This window comes from Colobus angolensis, unplaced genomic scaffold (genome assembly GCF_000951035.1).
Source record: "Colobus angolensis palliatus isolate OR3802 unplaced genomic scaffold, Cang.pa_1.0 Scaffold72, whole genome shotgun sequence".
Lineage (NCBI taxonomy): Eukaryota > Metazoa > Chordata > Mammalia > Primates > Cercopithecidae > Colobus > Colobus angolensis.
In genome coordinates, this window is record NW_012120932.1 from 5,408,857 (window position 1) to 5,435,185 (window position 26,329).

Consider the following 26,329-nt stretch of genomic DNA (forward strand, 5'->3'; position numbering starts at 1 on the left):
AAGCCTCACTGTTTCTTTGAGTTTCACTTATTTTCTGTGAACTTTAGGGAACATATTAATGAGATTTGTATTCTCTTTCTCCCGTTAATCTGTCTTTTATCAGTTACATTAGCAGGCCCCCAGACACTGAACCTAAGAGGGTATAGGAGAAGGTTTTCCTCCCTGGCAGTGTGGTTTCTGAATTATGGCATGGTCTAGCACTGTCTGCAACCATCAAGTGCAGGTGGGTGGGTCACATCGTGGCTCAGCTGTTGCTCTTCCTCTTGTTCCTGTCTTAGCTCCCCACATGTTTTTACGCTGGTGCTATTTATAATGGAAATGGAAGAGAAGATGTTTCAAAAGAACGGGAAGAAAGGAGCCAATAAGGGGTCACACAGAAGGATGGACAGGGTGCGGCTGGGGCACCAGAAGGAGGTGTCGCTGCCTCATGCGACCCCTCTTCCCCAGTCTCTGCCCAGCTGCCCCTCACTGGCTGCACCCTGGAGGTGGCCCTGTTCACTACAATAAGCAAAGTTGCAGAGTGGGTCAGGGTGAAGCACTCCCTTTAGGAAAGTCAGGGCTCACCAGTTATTATGCGGATTCCTCAGCTAGTGAAAGAAAGGGGTTGCAGTTGAAGGAAGATGGTTCATGTCCCTCAGGTTTTAAGCCATTCACTGCTGAGCTGAAGCCACCTGATGGGCTGGTTTGGTTTTTGTCTGGAGGCAAAGCAGAGGAATTAACCATTCACTACCACACAGCATGCCACAGAAAAGTGGATTTGATTAGGGAAAGGTAAAATAGGCGGGCTTGGAGGCCAAGTTAGGAGTTTTTGAATAATCCTTCTCCTTTTGTGGTCTCCCTCCCAGGTCTGACCTTGCTTTTAACTTAGAAGGCTATATTTTTGTATTCCTGAATGATATCTTCACAGCAGCCAATGGAGTTTATACCAAACAGAAAATGGACCCAAAGGTACCAGAACTTGCCTATGGCTTTTTGGCTTTGTCATCCGGGCCCTAGAATTATATGAAAAACGAAAATGAATGTGTACAGTTGGCATGTCATTTAATGTATATAATATGACCTGTAGATTACTAATTTATTTTTAATTATCTTGTCTGTGTAAGTTATTATTTGCAAAATTTTGGGTGAAAATGAGATAGGATGGGAAAAGCTACTAGTTTAGATGCACACTCAGAATATATAAAAAGGGATTAATTTGAAAGGCAAACTAACTTTTTTACTGGCATCATCAATGACCAAGGCAAGGTCAGGGTCACGATATTTGTTCTGAGAGCACTAGTTTGGAGTCTGCAGATGTGGGTTAGTGACACAAGTTTTGCTACTTACTGGCTGTTGTGACTTTGAACCTTAATTCCTCCAAATGTCAGTTTCCTCATCTGTGGAATGAAATGACTGCAATGGATTATTTGTAAGGTCCTGTCCAGCAATAGCTGCTGCTTCTGATGATGAGGGGCTGGGGCAGAGGAGCTTTGCTTTTGTGTGGCTGCCTGTCACGTGGAGGCCGCATCCCTCCCCCACCCCCAGCTGTTACAGGAAGCCCGGGAGGATGAGTCAGGCATATGTTTCTTTGTTCCAGGCTCTTTGTGCTGGATGAGGGAGTTCACTCTGACCAACAGGCTTATTTCTATGAGCTATTTTTTTTTTTTTTAATCTGCACTGTTTTTCTCTTTCCCCCTGCATGGCCTTTTCTTTTTTTTTTTTTTTTTTTTTTTTAACGGTAGCAGTTTTACAAAAACAGGTTTGTTGTCTTTGGAAAATCACAATATGTCATCCTTTTTTGAAAATGGTGAAGTGGTGTGGCCACTTTAATGAAAGTAAATGTATAATGCTGCTGTCCTTTAATGGAAAGAGCAGATGTTTTTAAAGAGTTTTGTTTATATTCACGTTTTTAATGTTCTTTATTTTGTTCCAGATTTCCCATTTTGAATAACATGCTTTAAAAAAAAACCCCACAGAATTAGAATGCTGGAGATGAATGGAGCCCTAGAGGCTTCCCACTGCCATGTGTTTTCTCTGTAGTTTTGGTGTAAAACAAATGTTTATTCCAAAATCTCAGTACCCTCAACATGAAGCATTTTATGTCAGAAATTTGCTGAAAATAGTCCAGTAGAGTTGCTCAGAATGCATATTCTAACTTTGCATGAATATGCAGTTGAATAAATGGCTCCAGGAAATCTGTGCCTCATATTTCTAAAATTGAGTGGTTTTTATGTTTTTGTTTTTGCAGGAGCTAGGAAAATACGGAGTGCTCTTCTACAATGCCTGCTTCATGATCCTTCCAACTCTTATTATTAGTGTCTCCACTGGAGACCTGCGACAGGTGAGCTGATGGCAATCGTTACAGTCTTCCTTAGCAGGCTTTAACATTTTTAATATTTAACATTTGGTATGCACAGAAATAAACAGTGTAAAGGTAGCTAGGACTACCAGGAGGGTACATGATACCAAGATGTTTGATATCCCTAGTATATCTTTTGGCACTACCCTTGCATTGGCATTTAGCCTTAGCCACATATCAAGGAGTGCCAAGAACTCTGGACTTGGAACTTTTTGGAAAACAGCAATACAAATCTGAGTTTGAGTTCTGTATCCCCCTTCGCTAATGTGGGACCCTGGGAGAGCTACTTACCCTAGAAGGGGATTTTAATCATTTAAAAAAATAGGTTTATTTATTTGTTACTTTCTATTACGGACATTTTGAAATGTGCACAAAATAGAATAATTCAATGAGTAGTCATGGACCCACCAGCTAGCTTCAACACTTTGGCATTTTGCCGTGTTATTTTATCTGTCCTCATCCACCCCCACTTTTTTGTTCCCTGGAGTGTTTTAAAACCTATCCCAGCCATCACGCTATTTTACCTCTGAATATCCCAGGATCCACATTGGAATTTTGGGAAGGTGTTGTTCTTTCAGCATTTGCCCTGAAACCCGATCTGCTGCTGGTGAGAGACAAATAAAACGGTGAATTCGTGGTAAGATCTGAGGCCCAGTGGAGCGGTGGAGGCCACGTCCCTTAGGAAATGTGGCCATTAACTACGGTGACAGCTCCAGTGGCCGCCCTGAAGGGTGCAAGACGATGCTTTTCGTATGTGATAGGAACAGCCCATCAGGTGGCTTCAACTCAACAGTGAATGGCTTAAAACCTGAGGGACATGAACCATCTTCCTTCAACTGCAGCCCCTTTCTTTCGCTAGCTGAGGAATCCACATAATAACTGGTGAGCCCTGACTTTCCTAAGGGGGTGCTTCACCCTGACCCACTCCGCGACTTTGCTTATTGTAGTGAACAGGGCCACCTCCAGGGTGCAGCCAGTGAGGGACAGCTGGGCAGAGAGTGGGTAAGAGGGGTCGCATGAGGCAGCGACACCTCCATCTGGTGCCCCAACCGCACCAGACTTCTTCAGGATGTCGCAGGGCCACACAGCCTCTGAGAATTGTGCTGATGTGTGAGTGAATGTGAGAAACGAGATGCGATGGGCAAAACCCTCCTCAGCGGGACCTGCACCCACAGACTCAACTCCAGACACAGCCCTGACCAGCCAGGCGGTAACCCCCTCACTGCTGGTCTGGGGCTGGGGCCACACCACTGACCCAGGGACAGGGCAGGGTTTCCGTATTGAGCAGTCAGCATGGGTGCGTGTTGCCCACCAGCTGAAAGTCAATCCCATTTGCAGCTCTTTAGGGTCTGAGTGACTCTGAAGGCTGCAGGCTGCTGTGGACTCCTGGGCAGTTCATTGTTCTTTCTTTAGCTGGACTTTCTCACTTGACCAATTCTCTTCCCAGAAGGAGGGATCAGCAGAGGGGCTTAGCAACCTCGTCCCCGGGTACAAACAGCCATTTCCACGGGTTTATATGGAAAACCACCAAGTGGCACCAATCTGGATAAAGAGCTCTGTGTTTCGGGTTAATCAGAACGTTGTGAACCTGGGCCTCCCTGTTAATTCTGTGTTGGAAGATAAAGCAGGCACCTACCCCTCTCTATTAAGAATGAGCAGGGCAGGATATCTGAAAACACGGTATTTGTGTTTCAGCTACCAGCAATCAATTTGAAACTGAGTCAGTGCCAGCAACGTTACACAAAACAAAATTATGAACTCTTGGTCAGGCATGGTGGCTCACGCCAATAATCCCAGCACTTTGGGAGGCTGAGGCAGGTGGATCTCCTGAGGTCGGGAGTTCGAGACCAGCCTGGCCAACATGATGAAACCCCATTTGTAGAGAGTATTTTTAGCAGTAAAAATACAAAAATTGGCCAGGCATGGTGGCAGGCGCCTGTAATCCCAGCTACTTGGGAGGCTGAAGCAGGAGAATCACTTAAACCCAGGAGGCAGAGGTTGCAGTGAGCTGAGACTGTGCCACTGTATTCCAGCCTGGCTGACAGAGCAAGACTCCGTCTCCAAAAAAAAAAAAAAAAAATTACAAACTCTTCATGAGTGGTTCTAGTGGCTTTTTTCCTTTCATTATTATGGAAGTGAGTTTTGTTTTTTTTGTTTGTTTGTTTTTTTATCAACTGGAGTTTTATCTGTTCTGAAATTCTGGAATTTTAGATTTTTTTTTTTCCAGAAATAGAAATCTAGAAACTCCTAAAAATTGTTAAAACACTGCATTGGGACTAAAAGCATATTTCCCCATGGGAACAACGCTATGAAAGGCATAGTGACCAGAAACTGAATTTTAGGTAGTTGATGAGTAAAATAGATTAGGTGTATTATGTTAATAATTTATAACATTGTTTCAGAAGAAATATGTGTTCTCATATCAAATCATTGGCTTATAAACTTGTAGCATGATGTTTTCAGAAGCTGTTACGTGCCTGTAATGATGATCATGCAGAATTCTACTCTCTCATGTAATAATAATAATAGCTAATATTTGTTGAGGGCTTATGATGTCAGACATTTTTCAAAGCATTGTTCATGAATTATCTGACTGCATTTCCACGACAGAAGAGAAGGTCCTGTTACTATTCCTGTCGTATAGGAAAAGCATCCAGGGCGTCGTGCTTAAATATCTCCCCAAGGACAGCAGGTGGTCAGTCCAGGCACTCTGGGTTCTAGAAACACATCCTCCACTGTCATCTCATTTACTTTATTTGTATATGAAAAGTGTTCGCTTTCTCCTTCATGTGTGAAAAACATATAAAGTGCAAGAGACCTAACATATACTTTATGTTTATTTATTTTATTTTATTTTTTTGAGACAGAGCCTTGCTCTGTCATCCAAGCTGGAGTGCAGTGGTGCGATCTTGGCTCACTGCAACTTCCGTCTGCCAGATTCAAGCAATTCTCCTGCCTCAGCCTCCCGAGTAGCTGGGGTTACAGGTGCCCACCACCATGCCCAGCTAATTTTTGTATTTTTAGTAGAGATGGGGTTTCACCATGTTGGCCAGGCCAGTCTTGAACTCCTGACCTCAGGTGATCCGCCTGCCTTGGCCTCCCAAAGTGCCAGGATTACAGGTGTGAGCCACTGCGCCCAACCCCAAAAGTTTGACTTTTTTTTTTTTTTTTTTTGAGATAGAGTTTTGCTCTTGTTGCCCAGGCTGGAGTGCAAGATCGCTTGGCTCATTGCAACCTCCACCATCCAGGTTAAAGTGATTCTCCTGCCTTAGCCTCCCGAGTAGCTGGGATTATAGGCGCCCGGCTAATTTTGTATTTTTAGTGGAGACGGGGTTTCACCATGTTGGCCAGGCTGGTCTCAAACTCCTGACCTCGTGATCTGCCCACCTTCCAAAGTGCTAGAATTACAGATGTGAGCCACTGTGCCCAGCCAAGTTTAACTAGTTTTAAAAGTATTGTATGACAAGAGATGCCAAATACATGAGACACTCACTGTAATCTGCAAGAAAAAGCCATCAGCTCCATAGGAAAACAACAACAACAACAACACCAGTGAGGTTTCCACTACTAACATTGAATCAGGGCAGATTTCTTCCCATTGGTCCCTTTTGACCATGGCGGAATTCATTTTAGATTGTAAACCAAATAAGAGAAAGAAATGAATTTATGTAATTAGGTGTGTTAGCCTATAATATACAATTGCTTTTTGTTTACCAAGTTTGGTTTGACTGTTCTGAAAGCTGATTCATGAATTAGAGCAAAATGTGAACTTCTCTTGTTAATGGAAAGAAATTTGATGAGTCATTTTTCCTGGTTAACTGGGACTAGGATCGATGAGAGGATCAGAGATTGTGGTAAACGTGTGTGTGTGACTTACTCCTCTGGGAATTCAAGCCCAGACTTTGGACTTACACAGTCAATAGATCTATTAATAGTGCCTCGATTCTATCTCTGATGAGCAAAGTCAGAGATGACAGCTTCTCTTGTTAACAAATTAGGCCCTTGGAAAATACTCAGCGGGTGAACTTTCTTCACTATTTGAATCACTGCAGTAGGTTCAAAGTACATCTAGTATATTACAGTTGACGAACAGGGATAAAGAATAGGACTTTTTTTTTTTCCCGATTGAAAAACCCTGAGTGCAAAGTGAAAAAGACTCATATTCCCACAGTAAGTCTAAAGGAAGAAGGGCTTTATTGTTATTTACCTTTAATTATTTCTTTTTAAAAATAAATGTCATGCTACATTATTTTTAAAATGCCACTAATACAGTCTCATCCTTATTAAGGAAATAAAACTAAAATCTATAAAAATTTACGTTGGGGCTGGTCATGGTGGCTCACGCCAGTAATCCCAGTACTTTGGGAGGTTGAGGTGGGTGGATTTCGAGGTCAAGAGATCGAGACCATCCTGGCCAACATGGTGAAAACCCGTCTTTACTAGAAATACAAAAATTAGCTGGGTGTGGTGGTGAACACCTGTAGTCCCAGCTGCTTGGGAGGCTGAGGCAGGAGAATCGCTTGAACCTGAGAGGTGGAGGTTGCAGTGAGCCGAGATTGCGCTATTGCACTCCAGCCTGGCAACAGAGGGAGACTCTGTCTCAAAAAAAAAAAAAAAAAAAAGTTAGGTTGGTGAAGAATCTAAATATTTTTGTGAGAGTCACAAAATAGCCTTCAATGGATTTTGTTATATCAGGAACACATATATAGTTTTTATTTATTTCTTATTAATGGATGGATTGATTTTTTACTATTTGCATAAATACTTTTAGCTCTTTGAGAAAACAGATGTTTTTCTACCCTTGGTTTGAAATTTAAAACTTACGTATTTCTCTTATTCCCAATTTTATTTTAATTTCAGACAGTAAGTGTTTCCTATGATTTTTGTGGTTTTGTTTTGTTTTGGTCTTTGTCTTCAGTGTAAACTTTTCGGCTTTAATTGTCTTGGATGTTTTCTGCTCCTCTGATTAGCTTGGGGCTTGCTGCTGAGACAGATTTTTATTTATTATATTTTTCTTTCACAAGTATGCATTTAACAAAAAGTGTTAGGATGCAAGGAAACTGTCAAACATATATAGAAGGAGACAGAGTGATGTGGCGAACTCCACATATGTGCCCATCAGCCAGTTTCAACAGTTAGGAACACTTAATGTGTCTCTTTTTTCTTTTTCTTTTTTTTTGGAGACAGGGTCTCACTCCGTTGCCCAGGCTGGAGTGTGCAGTGGTTCCATCACGGCTCACTGCAGCCTCCATCTCCTGGGCTCAGGTGATCCTCCCACCTTAGCCTTCCCAGTAGCTGGGACCAGAAGTCTGCACACCACCATGCCCGGCTAATTTTTGTAATGTGTATCTTTTTGAAAAGTGAAGTGGGCAAAGCATTACTAATGAAACAATGACAGTGAAATGTGACAAGATGGTCCCGATTGGAGAAGAGAATTCTACCTTAATTGTTTAAAAATTTGAACTATAAACTTAAAAGATTTCATTTTAAATACATAGAGTTTCTAAAACTTGGCTAACAAAGTATTGCTTACTAGAAAGTGAGTGGAACTTATATTTGATTCTATTTGATCCTGTAACGGAGCACACATTTATGGGCAGTCTTCAGACACCTTCAAATCGTTTTTGGATACAAGTAGGGGACCAACTGTGAAGAAAATACTCCTTCTTATTGTCTCCTCAGGAGGGTTAATTTAATTTTCTCAGCTAGGGATGAAATCCCCGGAGAGCAGAAATTGAGTCTTTTTTGTTTGTTTGAGGTGGAGTTTTGCTTTTGTTGCCCAGGCTGGAGTGCAATGGCATGACCTCGGCTCACTGCAACCTCTGCCTCCCGGGTTCAAGCGATTCTCCTGCCTCAGCCCCCGTAGTAGCTGGGATTACAGGCCCCTGCCGCTGTGCCTGGCTAATTTTTGTATTTTTCGTAGAGATAGGGTTTCACCATGTTGGCCAGGCTGGTCTCAAACTCCTGACCTCAGGTGATCCACCCGCCTCGGCCTCCCAAAGTGCTGGGATTACAGGCGTGAACCACCACACCTGGCCAGAAATGAAGTCTTAAACTTCTTTGTCTACCATCTCCTCCACCCCAGTTACTTGATTGCTTGGTAAGTAGCAAATAATGGTTTATTTGTTCACAATACTTCCTAAGCATGTGCAAGTTCCTGAAAACAGTTTATGACCTTAAACTTTTCTTGCCTACATTATTAATTAAGAAAAAACTTTCTGGCTGTACTTTGGGAGGCCAAGGCAGGCAGATGACTTGAGTCTTGAGACCAGCCTGGGCAACATGGCGAGACTCTGTCTCTACTTAAAAAAAAAAAAAAAAAAAAGCCAGGCCAAAAAAAAAAAAAAAAATAGCCAGGCATGGTGAACTGTGCCTATAGTCCCAGCTACTTAGGAGGCTGAGGTGGGAGGACTGATTAATCCCAGGAAGTAGAGGCTGCAGTGAGCCATGATCACACCTGGGTGACAGAGCAAGACCTGGTCTCAAAAAAGAAAGAAAAAAGAGATAATCAACTTTCTTCTAAAATTATTTACAAAAAATAAACCCAACCTTGAATTTGGGACCACAGATTAAACTAGTAAAGGTGTGTAAAGTCAGTGAATCAATGATAGCCGCAGCGATAATAGCAGTTGTGATTTTGTGCTGGCCGTCAGCACAGCCCTAAACAATTTCTTTCAGTCCTTATATCCTTTTGAGGAAGCCTTTTGAGGAAGGCTTTCCTTTTTTTAAATAATCTACATTTTGTAAAATGAATCTGAGGTTCAGGGAAGAAAAGAGATTTGCCCAACGTCACCCAACCAATATCACCTAGGATTTTTAGCATTATATTTTCTGTTTGGGAAGATGGTTCCTGTATCAAAACACAGTTTAGTAAAACCGGTAAATTTAAACTGCAGTGTCATTAACCTAATCATTCCTTTTTTTCTTTTTTTAATAATAGGCTACTGAATTCAACCAATGGAAGAATGTTCTGTTTATCCTACAGTTTCTTCTTTCCTGTTTTTTGGGGTAAGAAACCATAGATAAGTAGAAACATTGGTCGACAATATCTCTTGACAAGTCACATCAAGCTATGCCTTCTGTCTGTTCTGTCAGAACTCCTTTGTGTTTCTCTGACTTTCTCTGGAAAGTGCCCCCCCTGCAGCAAAGGAGGTGGCAGGGACCCAGGGTACCTGGAAACCCAGCCTGGAAGACCAGGAGCAAGCAGACAACTCTTGTTTTTAAAAGTCATGCTAATGTCCTTTCTCCTCCAAAATACGATGTTGCCTATTGATTTCTGAAAGTCTGTCTGAAATGAAGTCAGCTGACGTTTCAAGCTCAATGCTGAGGATTTTTTTGTTTTTGTTTCTTAAGAGATGGAGTCTCACTGTGTTGCCCAGGCTGGACTCAAACTCCTGGGCTCAAGCAGTCTTCCTGCCTTAGCCTCCTGATTAGCTGGGACTCCGGGCTCCTGCCTCCAGGCCTGGCGGTGATATGTTTTCGTCTTTGTCACCATGTCGTTAGTTTTTCAGGATGCCTTCCTCACATAATGATGTGACTATGACAGCCTTTTCCTACAGTGCTATACCTGCTATATTCAGGAAAATTTCTAAAGAGAGATGTCCAGGCTGTTGTATGGTCCAACAGTTAGGCTTTTTTGTTCTTGAAATTTTCTTTCTTTTTCTTTCTTTCTTTTTTTTGGAGATGGAGTCTCGCTTTGTTGCCCAGGCTAGAGTGCAGTGGTGCAGTCTTGGCTCGCTGCAACCTCTGCATCCCAGGTTCAAGCAATTCTCCTGCCTCAGCCTCGCGAGTAACTGGGATTATGGGCATGTACCACAATGCTCGGCTAATTTTCTGTATTTTTAGTACAGACGGGGTTTCACTGTGTTAGCCAGGATGGTCTCAATCTCCTGACCTCGTGATCTGCCCGCCTCATCCTCCCAAAGTGCTGGGATTACAGGCATGAGCCACCGCGCCCAGCCCTGTTCTTGAAATTTTCTTTAGGAATATCTTCTTCTTAAGAGGCCATATAGTTTGTGTCTATTTCAATCTTCTAAAGACTTGAAAATCCCTTTGCATGAATAGGTGATACATGCAACCAGGAAATCATTAAAAAGGTATGAAAGAATAAATAGGGAGGCTGAGGCGGGTGGATCACCTGGGGTCAGGAGTTTCAGACCAGCCTGGCCAACATGGCATAACCCCATCTCTAGTAAAAATACAAAAATTAGCTGGGTGTGGTGATGCACACCTGTTGTCCAGCTACTCAGGAGTCTGAGGCAGAAGAATCGCTTGAACCCAGGAGGTGGAGGTCGCAGTGAGCCAAGATCGTGCCACTGCACTCCAGCCTGGGTGATAGAGGAGACCCTATCTCAAAAAAAAAAAAAAAAAAAGAATAAATAGGGAACGCCAGCTCCCCTCCATTCTTCCCTGCCTCCAGCACGGTCGTCTTCTTCTCCAGAGGCAACGCTGTTGGAAATCTTGGGAGGATCCTTCCTGAGCGAGGGTTCATTCCAATACAGGCCCTGGTGCCTTCTCCCATACTGAAGGGGCTCTTGAATTCCTATAGCAGGGAATTACTCGTCAAATGATTTTTCCTGTGAAGGAAGATGCATTCCCTCTCCACCTGCCGCACTTTTCATTCTGTGTAGGTGAACTAAGACAACTCCTGACCTCTTTGATCAACACTCTTCCATTCTCAAACTTGATTTCAATTGCAGTAGTCACATGTAGTCAAAACATTTATGTATCTCTTCCATTCATTAGTTCTCTCTTTAGCTGTGTCTGATTTAAATGTTTAACCTGCTGATGGAGTGTTTGATTTGAACAATTTTATATTTTCTTTGTAAAAGTTCCACAGTTTTTTTCCCAAGCGTGCCTGTTCATTTAGAATACTCTCACTGGTGATCCTTGTGACTGTGCCTTTTACTTCTTTAAGTGTCATACACAGCTCTTCTATATTCTGTATCTGACAATCCCAGCATCTGCAGCTCTTGAGAATTTAAGTATGTAGTTTTTTGTTTCAGGTGATGTTCATTGTGGTTTGCTTTCTTCTGTGTTTGGTGACCTGTGATTGTGAGCATTTTGCTTAATTTTTTTTTTTTTTTGAGGTAGAGTCTCACTTTGTCCCCTAGGCTGGAGTCCAGTGGCATGATCTTGGCTCACTGCAACCTCCACCTCTTGTGTTCAAGTGATTCTCCTGCCTCAGCCTCCTGAGTAGCTGGGATTACAGGCGCCCACCATCACACCTGGCTAATTTTTGTATTTTTAGTAGAGACGACGTTTCACCATGTTGGCCAGGCTGGTCTCGAACTCCTGACCTCAGGTGATCCTCCTGCCTCGGCCTCCCCAAGTGCTGGGATTACAGGCGTGAGTCACCACACCTGGCCCATTTTGCTTAATCTTGATCAGCCCCATGAGCTGGAATTGGGAATTTGAGACACTTTTCCACAGGGACAGGCCGTATTTGCTTCTGCTGGTAGCCAGGGGTTGCCCCAGACCTTGGTCCCTTTAGGCCTTTTGAGAGTCTGGGCTCAGTCCCCGCTCCTCCCCCTAGAGTTTGGCCCCAAGCCAAACTTCCCCACCATTCATGGAAAAATTGTCTTCCACAAAACCAGTCCCTGGTGCCAGAAAGGTTGGGGACCACTGCCTTAGAGCACTTAGCCATTGTTGGAAGCATAAGTTTAGTAAAATATCTGTAGTTTTCCCAGTTGTTGACTGAGAATATTTAACCTTGAAAAAAAAAAAAATCTAAGCCATGCTTGTGAGTCACCCTTTGTCAAACCATCTCTTATTCTTCTCTCTAATCGAAAAATAAGAAGTCTCCCAGCACTTTGGGAGGCCGAGACGGGTGGATCACGAGGTCAGGAGATCGAGATCATCCTGAGCTACACGGTGAAACCCCGTCTCTACTAAAAAATACAAAAAAAAAAACTAGCCGGGCGAGGTGGCGGGCGCCTGTAGTCCCAGCTACTCGGGAGGCTGAGGCAGGAGAATGGCGTGAACCCGGGAGGCGGAGCTTGCAGTGAGCCGAGATCGCGCCACTGCACTCCAGCCTGGGCAACAGAGCGAGACTCTGTCTCCAAAAAAAAAAAAAAAAAGAAAAATAAGAAGTCAACCCTTAGTACACAAACTTAGGCTAGCTCCTTTCCTTGGCTAAGCCCGTATTCCTCTGTGAACAGTAGAGCAGAGATTCGAAGTCTTCTCATGTCATTGTAAACTTGATGACATATTGGCTTTTTTGGTTTGTTTTTTGTTTTTAACATGCACTTTACTGTGTAACCATTCCATGAAGGAAATCAAGAATTTGACCCTCTGAGGTCAGCTGTCCTCAGTGGGTGAGGGCGGGCAGCCTTGCTGTGAGCTGTCGCTCTCCAGGGCTCGCCCATGAGAGGCTTGACCCCGTCTGTCTACAATTCCATACTTTTTTTTTTTTGAGACGGAGTCTCGCTCTGTCACCCAGGCTGGAGCGCAGTGGCGCAATCTCGGTTCACTGCAAACTCCGCCTCCCGGGTTCACGCCATTCTCCTGCCTCAGCCTCCCGAGTAGCTGGGACTACAGGCCCCACCACCACAAGCCCGGCTAATGTTTTTGTATTTTTTAAGTAGAGACGGGGTTTCACCTTGTTGGCCAGGCTGGTCTCGAACTCCTGACCTCATGATCTGCCCGCCTCGGCCTCCCAAAGTCCTGGGATTGCAGGCGTGAGCCACTGTGCCCGGCCAACATGAACTTTACCTTTAATGGTGAAGTTTTCGGTCTGAAATTGCACTGCGAGGAGACTTCCATTTTGGCATGGTGGCTTTTTCAGAATCCTGCTTTCTTGCAGTTTCTCAAAGTACGCTAGGATCTGATCATCTGCATCTCCATAATGAGCTTCCCAGCACCTCCTTGGCTTTGGGCACTGCTGCTGGTTTTGGGCTGTCTCTTCCCTCCTGACCGGTGCTAAGGGATGTCTCAGGGTTAACACACACACCGCAACTCCAGACTCCACGCGAGCCCACTCAGCCTCTTACTTGCTTTCATCGCTTTTGGGTTTGCATTTCGGGCTTGCTTTTTTTAGCCACCAAACCTCTATTCCGAGTTGAAAATATAATTTAAAAATTATTACGCTTTGAAATGTTTTGTTAAGAAGCCGATAGAAAGGTGAGAGGGCCAGTGCCAACCACAGTCCTGAAAGACACTGTGAACCAGCAGTCCCCACCCTTTTTGGCACCAGGGACTGGTTTCTTGGAAGACAATTTTTCCATGGATGGAGGATGGGTAAGGATGGTTTTGGGATGAAACTGTTCTACCTCAGATCATCAGGCATTGGATTCTCATAAGGAGCACGCAACCTACATCCCTCAAATGTGCAGTTCACAATAGGGTTTGCACTCCTATGAGAATCTAATGCCACCACTGATCTGACAGGAGGCAGAGCTCAGGCGGTCATGCTTGCTAACCCTTTGCTGTGCACCTCGGTTCCTAACAGGCTGTGGACTGGTATCAGTCCGCGGTCCAGGGCTTGGGGACCCCTGCTATAAACCAAAGAGTGTCTGAGACGGGTCTCAATCTATTTAGAGGTTCATTCTTCCAAGGTTGAGGATGCATTTGGGGAAAAAGAGACACAAGTCACAGTAGGATCTGTGGCGTGTGCTTTTTCCAAGGAGAATTTTGAGGACTTCAATATTTAAAGGGGAAAGGGTGGCAGGAGGGGCAGAGGGGAAGAAAAAAAAGGGAGGGAGGGTATGTCAGGAGGTGAGTGGTTACATTCTTGTAAGGTGAGTGAGTCCTACCTTCTTGCAAGATTTGGATTAGTGCTCGCTGAATCCACATGTTACATGTGAAAAGAGAGGTCGAAGAACAATTACTCATTTGTCTGGCTTTCAGCAAATCTGCATTTTACATAAGATAAAAGCAAGCATACAGGAGAAGAAGGAGGCAATCATGCATTTGTCTTGGAGTGGGCAGAGGGATGATTTCTAGTTCTGTCTTTGTCCAGTACCTGTTTAAGATAAGCTATTAATTTACATCATCATGTGGGCGTGGTGGCTCAAGCCTACAATCCCAGCACTTTGGGAGGCCGAGGTGGGCAGATCACTTGAGGTCAGGCGTTCGAGACCAGCCTGGCCAACATGGTGAAACCCTGTCTCTACTAAATATACAAAAATCAGCCAGGCGTGGTCGTGTGCCCCTGTAATCCAAGCTACTTGGGAGGCTGAGGCACGAGAATCTCTTGAACCCAGGAGGTGGAGGTTGCAGTGAGCCAAGTCTGTGCCATTACACTCTAGCCTGGGTGACAGTGCAAGACTCCGTCTAAAAAAAAAAAAAAAAATCAGGGTGAAATGCAGCAGAACTCTGTTTTAGGGTGAAGATTTTGGGACCTGCAAGGAAATTCCTTGTGAACAATTTGTGAGGGAGGCCACCTGGGGAGATATGTGGCCCTCTCTCTTTGCAGCTATCTATAGAGAAACAGAATGGAAGGCTTTTGTGTGACTCAGTTTCCAGACTTCACTTCTCCCTTTGGCATCGTGAGTCTGGGGTTCTGAGATTTAATTTTCCTTTCACAACACTATCTTGAATGCCATAACCCCCAAAAGATCTAACTTCTGAAAATTATAATCCTGAAAGAGTAGAATCTCAAATGTTGAAATCCTGAAAGCTGAATTCTGGGGAAGGGATTGTGTATTTCGGTTGTATGCAGGACAGTTGCGTCATGTCAGGTGGATGCAACTAAATAACAAAATTACTTTGTTACTGTCTTCATTTGGAAACTTAAGTATGGTTTAAGACGATGCTGTGGGTGCCAAGTTGACAAGCAGGGGGAATTGTGGAGTTAATTTCAGGTATCAACTCACTGGATTAAGGAGTACCTGGGAGCCCAGTGAAGCTTTATTTCAGTTGTGTGTGTGTGTGTGTGTGTGTGGAAACCCACAGGAGATTGGCGTGCAAGTCTGAGTGGACCAGGCGGGGAGGATTTGCCCCCATGGTTGGCAGGCACCAGCCAATTGGCCATGGCGTGGAGAGATCAAATACAGAAGGCGAATCCATCCCTCTTTGAAATCTGGGACAGACTTTCTTCTGCTGCCTTGGACATCAGAACTCCCAGCTCACTGGCCTTGGGAATCCATGGCTTCCACCAGCAGTCTGTGGTCAGGAGGCCTTTGGCCTTGGACTGAGAGTTACACCAAAGGCTTCCCTCGTTCTGAGGCCTTTGGACTGGTCTAAGCCATGCTACTGGCATCTCAGGGTCTCCAGCTTGCAGATGGCCTGTCTTGGGACTTTTTAGCCTCCATAATTGCAGGAGCCAATTCCCCTGATAAATCCCCTCTCATATATCTATACCTGTATATTCTGTTGGTTCCGTTCCTCTGGGGAACCCTGACTAATACAGATTCCTTTATGAAGGAAGCCAAATATCATTCCTTCCTACTGTATTCCTAACAACACAACAGAAGAGATCCATGAAAATGTTCTCTCACAAACGGGCTGTGAAAGATAGAAGTTTAAAAGCTAGTTATCATTGGTGCCGCGAAAGCAGAACATTGCTTAATTGCAATGGCTGAGCAGTTATCAAACTTGCAAATGGACAGCGCATGCTTACAAAATCCGCGGACCACAGCCACTCTCCAGGTACTCCAGGTACTCCAGTGCAGGAGTGTTCTGAAGATCAGAGATGTGAAAATGCAGGTAAGAAATGTAAGAAATCTAGACTGGACACAGTGGCTCATGCCTGTAGCCCCAACGCTTTGTTTGGGAGGCTGAGGTGGGAAGATCACTTGAGGCCAGGAGTTTGAGACCAGCCTGGGCAACATATGAGAACTCATTTCTACAGAAAAAAGTTAGGCAAATATGGTGGCATGTTCTTGCAGTTCCAGCTACTCAGGAGGGTGAGGCAGGAGGATCGCTTGAGCCCAGGAGTTGGAGGCTGCAGTGAGCTACAATGGCACCACTGCACTCCAGCCTGGGCAACAGAGGGAGAACCTGTCTCTAAAAAAAGTATATATATAAAAACGTATGTATTTATATATATATAAGTGTATATGTATATGTGTGTGTATATATGTAAATCTCTCCTGCCAAATTATTCAATGCTGTAGAATTTCTGTCCCTTAAAAGATAATAAATAACGTCTTTTTTTTTTTGAGATGGAGTCTCACTCTGTTTGCCCAGGCTGGAATGCAGTGATGCGATTTCATCTCACTGCAACCTGTGCCTCCTGGGTTCAAGCGATTCTCCTGCCTCAGCCTCCTGAGTAGCTGAGATTATAGGTTCCAGCCACCATGCCCGGCTAATTTTTGTATGTTTAGTAGAGATGGAGTTTCACCACGTTGCCCGGGCTGGCACTTTGTGAGTTCTTAGGAGTGAGTTCTTCCCAGAGATGATGAGGATGAGGTTCCTTGGAATCCTTTGAAATCTGGAATTATAAGAGAATGATGTGCTCGGGTACCGTTGTGGATGGTGGAAGGAATGCAAAAGTGGCCTGTGAATATTTCAACGTTTGTGTTGAGTTTCTGTATTTGTTGGGGCAGGGAACGGTAATCAGTAACAAGGTGTAAACTAGGTCATTTGAGTTTTGTTTGTGACTGCCACAATGTTGGGTAAGGCAGTTATTTTTGTGCTGTTTTTAGAAGAGGAAGAAGAAGCCTTTGAGCAGAGGTTCTGGTCCAGGAGTTTCTACTTGGGCATTTCCACCCTGGTGGCCCTAGAAGCAGAGCACTCGGCTGGCCTGTGTTGTCTGAATAAATGTGCATCAGATGTATGTGCTGTTATGTTTCAAATGTACACTGATAATATCATGACTTCAAAATACAGAGCGGGCTGGGCATGGTGGCTCACACCTGTAATCCCAGCACTTTGGGAGGCTGAGGTGGGAGGATCACCTGATCCCAGAAGGTAGAGACTGGGCTCATCTGAGCCCAGTGAGTTGTGACTGTGCTACTGTACTCCAGCCTGAGTGACAGAGTGAGACCCTGTCTAAAAAATATATAGAACGGAAAAAAAGGTTACTAGGAATTCAGCCATACTTTTAAATATTGTTGTATTTTTTTAATCTACAGATAGTAAAACCAAAGCTAGTCATGTGGAGGTTGATATTTTCAGGATTAAAAGGGGTGTGGTTTCCCTTGTACTGAGTACTGAATTAACGAAGGTTCTTTTAGTTCAGAGTCTTGGTTTTGGCCAAAGAACTATACAAGTGTTTTTCTGCATATAGAAATAGATTCTTTTAAAAAATGTAATATACTACTACTTTGAGCCCAGTGGTTCTATATTTGCCCTCTCTGGGGACATCTAGTGGGTATATTAAGAAGTGCAAGCTGGGAGTGGGACTAATGCCTATAGTCCCAGCACTTTGGGAGGCTGGGGAGGGAGGATCGCTTGAGCCACAGAGTTCCAGACCAGCCTGGGCAAGATAGCAAGACTCTGTATCTAGAAAAATTTAAAAATTAGCCAGGTTTAGTGATGTGTACCTGTAGTTCCAGCTACTTGAGAGGCTGAGGTGGGAGGATTGCTTGAGCCTGGGAGGTGGAGGCTGCAGTGAACCATGATCACACCACTGCACTCCAGCCTGGACAAAAGAGTGAGACCCTGTCTTTAAAAAACAGAAAAGAAAACAGAAGTGCAGCTCTTCTGTCTAGCCGCTTATCTGTTGCTGAGGAGGATGGCTGCTCACTGAGGCTCACTCCAGAATGTTAGGGAGGGGTTCTCCTCCCTGGCGCAGCCCAGCTGGTGAGTGATGTCCTTGTCACCCGCACTCATGATAGACGGGTGCTGGGATCGTAGATCCGCGATGTCTTCTGATTCTTACTGCAGGCTGAGGTGGTTTCGCCACGATGGAGCCGGGTGTGATGGCACACATCTGTCAGCCCAGCTACTTGGAAGACAGGTGGGAGGATCCCTTGAACCCAGGCATTCATGTCCAGCCTGGGTAATACAGGCAGATCTCGTCAAGAGATAAGGTTCCCCCCAACCCTTTTTTAAGAAAAAAAATGTAGGATGGAGAAAATGTTGCATGACTGGAACCCTGCCTGGGGTTGGAATTTTAAAGCAAAAGTGGAAATAAAGAACATCCATGCTGTCCTTGGTTGCAGGCTGCGCTGGTGCGTACGGCCTGCAGGAAGCTCCTGCCTTGCCCCTGCGTCGGGCTGGACCCTGTGCTGTGCTCCTGCTGCTGTGCAGCTCTCTCCTCTGAGCTGGGTCTGAGCGGCTCTGGGGCAGGTGCTGCGAATGGGATGGTCCCCTCCCACGGCCAGGGCCTGGCAGAGCAGGCACTCAGTGGCATTAGTTTGAGTTTTCAAATTTTTTCATTTTGTGCATAAATAGGATTATTTATAGCTCCTGGGAATCTAAATTGATGTTAGATTTATTAAAATTATAACAATTTGAGAAACTGGATTTTCTTTTTTTTTTTTTGAGATGGAGTCTCGCTTTGTCCCCCAGGCTAAAAGTACAGTGGTGAGATCCCGGCTCACTGCAACCTCTGCCTCATGGGCTCAAGCGATTCTCCTGCCTCAGCCCCCCGAGTAGCTGAGACTACAGGTGCCTGCCACCACGCCCGGCTAATTTTTTTGTATTTTTAGTAGAGACGGGGTTTCACTGTGTTGGCCAGGATCGTCTCACTCTCTGCCTGCCTTGGCCTCCCAAAGTGCTGGGATTACAGGTGTGAGCCACCATGCCCGGCCAAAACTTAGATATTTTTCTTAAGCCTTAAAGTTCAACTTACAAATATTATTGCCTTATTTATAAGGCTAACAATTTTTCTATAGAAGAACATTTATTTTCGTTATTTGATAAATGGTTTATTAACTCAAGTTTAACTGATTAAAATCCCCTAAACAATGTACTGTAAATCAGTTCTATTTACAGCTTAGTGAATTAAAATAATTTAAGCGTTTTCAACTGCTTTTACAAATGGGAGCTGCCTACTTTTTCTTCAGCAATTCCAACCCCTGAGGCCAATTAACAAAGCTAGTAGATTGCTTTCTGTACTTAAGCAACTGTTTGAAATCTAATAAACCAAATTTAGAAATGGGGTAAATCAGCTTCTTAAAAAACATTCAGGCCGGGCGCAGTGGCTCACACCTGTAATCCCAGCACTTTGGGGGGCCGAGGCGGGCAGATCACGAGGTCAAGAGTTCGAGACCATTCTGGCCAACATGGTGAAACACCGTCTCTACTAAAAGTACAAAAATTAGCTGGGTATGGTGGCGCTCGCCTGTAGTCCCAGCTACTTGGGAGGCTGAGGCAGGAGAATTGCTTGAACCTGGGAGGCGGAGGGTGCAGTGAGCCAAGATCCACCACTGCACTCCAGCCTGGCCACAGAGTGAGACTCCATCTCAAAAAAAAAAAAAAAATTCAAATTCTGATGAGACTTCAACACTCTTCTTTCAAATTACAATTGTAAGTCTAACATCAATTATATATTTCAAGTTAGAACCAAGAGTTTCTTTAACTTTTCAAATTGTTTTAATTACAATAGACACAGTATTCCAAAGATTACAAAATTTTAAGTTTAAAATTAAGTTTATTCTTCAACTTGTAAAGCTTGATATTCTGATTTTTCCCCTCTACCACCTTTAGTAGTAAACACACTCAGGCCAACAGAGGTTATCATGTTGGAGGTCTGTGACCATGATCTCCACCAGAGATTTAGCCCAGGACCAAGACCGAGTGTTAAATTCTAGCAGGATTCTAGAATTCAATAAACTCTGTGCTTACCCAAGCGCAGGTGCACTGAGCCCTTTGCTAGATTGAGTTTGCTTCTGTCAATGGGGAATCCAAGCTCCTGCCTTCAACCTGGGACTAATTAATTAATTAATTAATTGGGACGGAGTCTCGTCCTGTCACCCAGGCTGGAGAGCAGTGGTATGATCTCAGCTCCGCCTCCCAGGTTCAAGCAATTCTGCTGCCTCATCCTCCCGAGTAGCTGGGATGACAGGCATGTGCCGCCATGTCTGGCTAATTTTCATGTTTTTAGTAGAGAGAGGGTTTCACCATGTTGGCCAGGCTGGTCTGGAACTCCTGACCTCAGGCGATTCACCCACCTCTGCCTCCTGAAGTGCTGGGATTATGGGCATGAGCCACCGTGTCCAACCTGACCTGGGATTTAGCTTTTCAAATCTCACACACCTTATGCTCTCCCTGTACCTTCCATGTTTCTTTCTCAGCCGGTTTGTATTCCCTTTCAGCATTTCATCATCTGATCTGAGTTGCAGCTTAGGTGAGGTTGCAGCTAATTTCCATCACGGCTTGACTGGAATTAGCTCACCTCTTTACCTGACTGGATTTGGCATTCTTTACCTGTGTATGTGTTTTCTTGTCGGGTGCTCGTTCACAAGGCTGTGTCATTTTATTGGCAAGTAAGTATCAATACCTACGGTCATGTTAAGTGCCTGAGTTAACTTTGGTAACAGGTACAGTAGCCTTATCCACACATGGCATCTGTTTCAATGTCCTCTGTCTGAAGGCAGCAATCGCTTAGCTGATTTTCTCTTCCGACACCAGGGGTCCTCCTCTCTGGCTGCAGGTCAGAATCACCTGAGGATCTTTCATCTCATGTGTGGTCAGGGCCCCACCTCAAACCATGTGAAGCAGAACCTCTGCCAGGCATCGTTCATTGTGTGTTGGAAGTGCAGCAGGCAGACTGGGCATGGTGGCTCATGCCTGTAATCCTAGCATTATGGGAGGCCAAGGCGGGCAGATTGCCTGAGCTCAGGAGTTCAAGACCAGCCTGGGCAACACGGTGAAACCCCATCTCTACTAAAATACAAAAAAAATTAGCTGGGCGTGGCAGCATGAGCCTGTTGGCCCAGCTCCTCAGAAGGCTGAGGCAGGAGAATTGCTGGAACCTAGGGGTGGAGGTTGCAGTGAGCTGAGAGTGCGCCACTGCACTCCAGCCTGGTTGACAGAGTGAGACTCCGTCCCTACCAAAAAAAAAAAAAAAGGTGCAACAGGTGATTCTGATGCACAGAGGATTAAAAACTCAAAGTCGGCCAGGCGCGGTGGCTCACACCTGTAATCCCAGCACTTTGGGAGGCCAAGGCGGGTGGATCACCTGAGGTCAGGAGATCAAGACCATCCTGGCTAACACGGTGAAACCCCGTCTCTACTAAAAATACAAAATAATTAGCCGGGCGCGGTGGCAGGCGCCTATAGTCCCAGCTACTTGGGAGGCTGAGGCAGGAGAATGGCGGGAACCCGGGAGGCGGAGCTTGCAGTGAGCTGAGATCGCGCCACTGCACTCCAGCCTGGGCGACAGAGCGAGACTCCGTCTCAAAAACAAAAACAAAAAAACTCAAAGTCTTAACTTCATTTAACATGCTGATAAATGAGAGATTTCAGGTCATTAAACCTTGTTCTTCTTACCCCCAGGTTGTGGAAACACTCAGGGGAAATGTACAGAGAAAATGAGAAGGATACCTTAAGTAGAAGGTTTAGCTAATTCACAGCTGGACCATTTTCCTGTCATAAGACCAATAGCAAGATACCTTAAGGTGTGGGTTACAAAACCTTTATGATACGTGTTTCTTTTTTCTTTGCTTAAAGTGCTTGTGTGGGGGTCACCGCTGGCCTTAACCTATTTATTATTCCCCAGCGTAGTGAGACGCACACTCCAGTGTCTGCTTCCTTGTCGCAGGTTTCTGCTGATGTACTCCACGGTTCTGTGCAGCTATTACAATTCAGCCTTGACGACAGCAGTGGTTGGAGCCATCAAGGTGAGTGGATGGAGCCTTGGAAGGAACAACTGAGTCAAGGAATGGACTGTGAATCCAGATTTTCCACTGGAGGCCGGATTTGATTTTGTTGGTTGTGGTGGTGGTGGTGTAAGAATGAGGGCGGTGACCTTTTCAGCTGGGCCTCTGTGATCCCATCTTACTTCTTCTTTTTCTTTTTTGAGACAGAGTCTCATTCTGTCATCCAGGCTGGAGTGCAGTGGTGCAATCTTGGCTCACTGCACCCACCTCCCTGGTTCAAGCAGTTCTCCTGCCTCAGCCTCCCGAGTAGCTGGGATTACAGGCACCCGCCACCACAGCTGGCTAATTTTTTATATTTTTGGTAGAGACTGGGTTTCACCATGTTGGCCAGGCTGGTCTTGAACTCCTGACCTCATGATCCACCCACCTCAGCCTCCCAAAGTGCTGGGATTACAGGCATGAGCCACTGAGCCCGGCCCCATCTTACTTCTTCTAATCTACTGCATAGAATAGAGGGACAGATTGCTAATTTATAAAGGAGAGACAAATTATAACTTTTAAGTTGGGGGTGGCTTGGAGGGGTGGATCTGGGAAAATGAAGTGAAAAGCTAAAAAAACAAAACAAAACCCAAGTATCAATGATTAGTAAGACACCCTGTGATCCATAATTTGGTTTTCTGGGAGAACCTGCCCACTGAGAAGTGGAGCCGTTGTGGAGGTGCATGCTGTGTGGTGAGGTCGGTGAGCTTGTGGTTGGTGTGCGGGTGTTTGGATGTGTGGATGCATCTGGATACACACACACACGCACGTGAATGCATAGAGGGAGAGGTGTTCTGGATTCCATAATTGCTTTGTTTTTCTATTCACACGAAGTCCTAGAGTGTTTGAAAACACTGCCGGCTTCAAGAATTCACCTGTCCCTTGGCTGCCCAGAGGTCTCCTAGAATGCGCTGGGCAGAGCATGGCCTGGAAGTTTTTGACTGTCTCCACTCTGCTCAAGTTTACGATCAAGATAATTAACTCACTACTTGGCCCTGGTGTGCCCACAGATTGCAGTGTAGTGTCACACTGCACAATCTGCAGTGCCCAGGGTTGAAAAAAAAAAAAAAAGAAAAGAAAAACAGGCCAGGCACAGTGGCTCATGCCTGTAATCCCAGCACTTCAAGAGGCCGAGGCAGGCAGATCACCTGAGGTCAGGAATTAAGAGACCAGCCTGGCCAATATGGCAAAACCCCATCTCTACTAAAACTACAAAAACGAGCCAGGTGTGGTGGTGGGCACCCTGTAGTCCCAGCTACTTGGGAGGCTGGACTGGAGAATCTCTTGAACCTGGGAGGCAAAGGTTGCAGTGAGCTGAGATTGTGTCACTGCACTCCAGCCTGGGCAACAGAGCGAGACTCTGTCTAAAAAATAAAAAAAAGAAGAAGAAAGAAGAAGAAGGAGAAGGAGAAGAAAGAAGAAGAAGGAGAAGGAGAAGAAAGAAGAAGAAGAAGGAAGAAGAAGGAAGAAAGAAGAAGAAAGAAGAAGAAGAAAGAAGGAAGAGGAAGAGGAAGAAAGGAAGAGGAAGAAGAAGGAAGAGGAAGAAGAGGAAGAGGAAGAAGAAGGAAGAAGAAGAAAGAAGAAGAAGAAGAAGAAAAAAAAAGCCCTGGAAAACCTCACTACCCAATGAGAGTAAAGAGTTAGGATCTGGCAAGCTGATGATAGCCCCACTCTTCCTCTTTCGCCTGCATGCCAGCTGTAACGGGAGAGAATAACGCAATTTTCTGTTGTCATCAGACCATAATTTACTGCATTCATTTAGTAAACCCCATATGTAATGGCTTATTTATTTTTCTGAGGCAGGGTCTTGCTCTGTTGCCCAGGCTGGAGTACAGTGGCATGTAGCTCACTGCAGCCTTGACCTCCTGGGCTCAAGCAGTCCTCCCACTTCAGTCCCTGTGGGATTACAGGCATGTGCCACCATGTCCGACTACTTTCAAAAAGTTTTTGTAGAGATGGGATCTCACTGTGTTGCCTCAGCTGGTCTTCAACTCCTGGGCTCAAGTGATCCTTTGACTTTGGCCTCCCAGAGTATCGGGATTACAGGCATGAGCCATCATTCCTGGCCTGTAACGGTTTTTATTTTTTTCAGCCCCCTGTGAATATCCCTATATACAAGTCTCTTTGCAAAGTAACTAAAATGTCTAGTTTCAGGTTTTACTATTTATATTTTCCCCTAAACATTTTACTATTAAAATGACAAATCCTCTCTCTCTTTCTGCAGAATGTATCCGTTGCCTACATTGGGATGTTAATCGGTGGAGACTACATTTTCTCTTTGTTAAACTTTGTAGGATTGAATATTTGGTGAGTGGGAATTTTTAATGGACTCACTTTGGGAAAACAAGAACCTTAAACAGTTCGATTAATATGTAATAAGCAAAAGAGCCTAGAGAAGTCTTTCATGTTAAGCCAGGAGGCGTTTCGACATTCTAATTTCTAAGATAATTTTACTTCATCCCTGGGTTCATCCTCATGCAGATCCATGGGGACATGTGTGATGACAGTTTGCAGGGCTGGGATCGGAATTGAACTCACCTGTCTTCCTCACAGAAGGCCCCTGCGTTCTCTGCCCTCCTTCTGTGAAGTGGAAGGTGTTAACCTTTGTGACCACCAGGCTCGGCAAGCAGGGGGTGTGGACTAACCCAGCTTTGAAAGGCGTTTGGGGTCTCAGCAGTGGGGTACTATTTAAGGCTAAGGGTATGTAGTTTATTCAGTAAAAACCAAGTGCTTATTTTCTCTCTGAGGTTCTGCATTAGATTTGATGACTCTTCTTCTGCCTCCAAAGGCTTGTAAATAAGAGGGGACGTTCTCATCAAGCAGTCCACAAACTTGAGGAGAAACACAGATATTGGAATAATTCCCTCTGCATGAAGCAGGCTGTGTTGATAAAAACGCCAGCAACTGCTGCTGGAGCCCCTGGGAAATTCCCAGTCATTTATTTTCACTTTTTTTTTTTTCCTCCTTTCAGCATGGCAGGGGGCTTGAGATATTCCTTTTTAACACTGAGCAGCCAGTTAAAGCCCAAACCTGTGGATGAGGAAAACATTCGTTTGGATTTGAAGAGCTAGAGTCTGCCGCAGGATTGGAGGCTGACTTGTGACTGGGGCTGGGGGGATTCCCAGTGGGAATGTGAAGCCAGAGGTTTCAGATTCGTGACATCCACCCCCTGGGCAAGTGAGAGCATCTGCAGAATGCAAAGAGAACTACCTCATACGCATGCACGGTGGGCCAAAGGCAGCCCCGAGAAACGGACCTGGGCCACGCCTCACCGGTGAAAAGCAAATCTTTTCAAAATAAGCCACTGGGACTCGGTAGGTGGAGCCCCAGCTGCTCTTCGAGGGACCTGCGGGGCCTTCGTGGCATCTCCGTGCCATGTGCGGGCAGGAGGTTGACGTAATTGTGACTGTTTTCTAATCAGCACCTTGGCCGTGATTCGCAAGGTCCCAGCCAAAGCAAAGGGCCGGTTGTTGCAGTTTAAACAGACATGTCTTTATTCTAAGAAAATTAGTTAACTGCCAGGAATTTGTTAGCTTTGATGAAAGTTATGTTGGTATCTCTTCCTAATCATCAAAGTAAATAAAGAATCACTTCTATGTATGCCTCATCATGTGGTATTATTGGAGGCAGAAAACAGTGTCCGTCATTCACAATGTAGCAGAATGTGTCACCTTGAAGGGACAATTCCAAACTCCTTTATGACTCCAGGTTGGGGAAAGCTACAAAGTAACTCAATGGGGAAAAAAAATACTCAGGCTTTATCCTGTTTTTTTTGTTTTTTGTTTTTTTGAGACAGACTCTCATTCTACCCCCCAGTCTGGAGTGCAGTGGCGCAATCTCGACTCACTGCAGCCTCTGCCACCTGGGTTCAGGTGATTCTCTTGCTTCAGCCTCCCGAGTAGCTGGGATTACAGGCATCTGCCACCACGTCCTGCTGATTTTTGTATTTTTAGTAGAGACGAGGTTTGGCCGTCATGTTGGCCAGGCTAGTCTTGAACTCCTGACCTCAGGTGATCTGCCCACCTTGGCCTCCTAAAGTGTTGGGATCACAGGCGTGAGCCACTGCGCCCGGGTAGTCCTGTTAGCATTTAAGCACTGACCTGTTTGTTTCTTCTCATCTCCCTCCAGGTTTGTTCAGGAGCTTTTACCAAAGGTGCATTTCCTCACATGCTCACCTACCTCCAACCCCTGGTGTATGGGAAGGAGGCCTGAATGGATAGGGTGACTTCTCCCGCTTTGTGTGGAAATGGGTGTCCCCCCTGGAATTGCGAGTGCAGGGTAGAGCCCCAGTCTGGGAGTC

General features: G+C 45.0%; 1 protein-coding gene across 1 annotated transcript in view; it reads left to right on the forward strand.

Moving 5' to 3' along the window:
* The window catches only part of SLC35D2 (solute carrier family 35 (UDP-GlcNAc/UDP-glucose transporter), member D2), an 80,107-nt gene extending 54,478 nt beyond the window's left edge, over positions 1 to 25,629 (forward strand). Inside the window, exons 8-13 of the mRNA XM_011927542.1 lie at positions 846 to 948; positions 2,228 to 2,320; positions 9,279 to 9,346; positions 21,933 to 22,011; positions 24,254 to 24,336; positions 25,001 to 25,629. Of these exons, the coding sequence (XP_011782932.1) occupies positions 846 to 948; positions 2,228 to 2,320; positions 9,279 to 9,346; positions 21,933 to 22,011; positions 24,254 to 24,336; positions 25,001 to 25,100 (526 nt within the window). The 3' untranslated portion in view covers positions 25,101 to 25,629. The remainder of the gene's footprint in view (positions 1 to 845; positions 949 to 2,227; positions 2,321 to 9,278; positions 9,347 to 21,932; positions 22,012 to 24,253; positions 24,337 to 25,000) is intronic.
* The last annotated feature ends 700 nt before the right edge of the window (positions 25,630 to 26,329 follow it).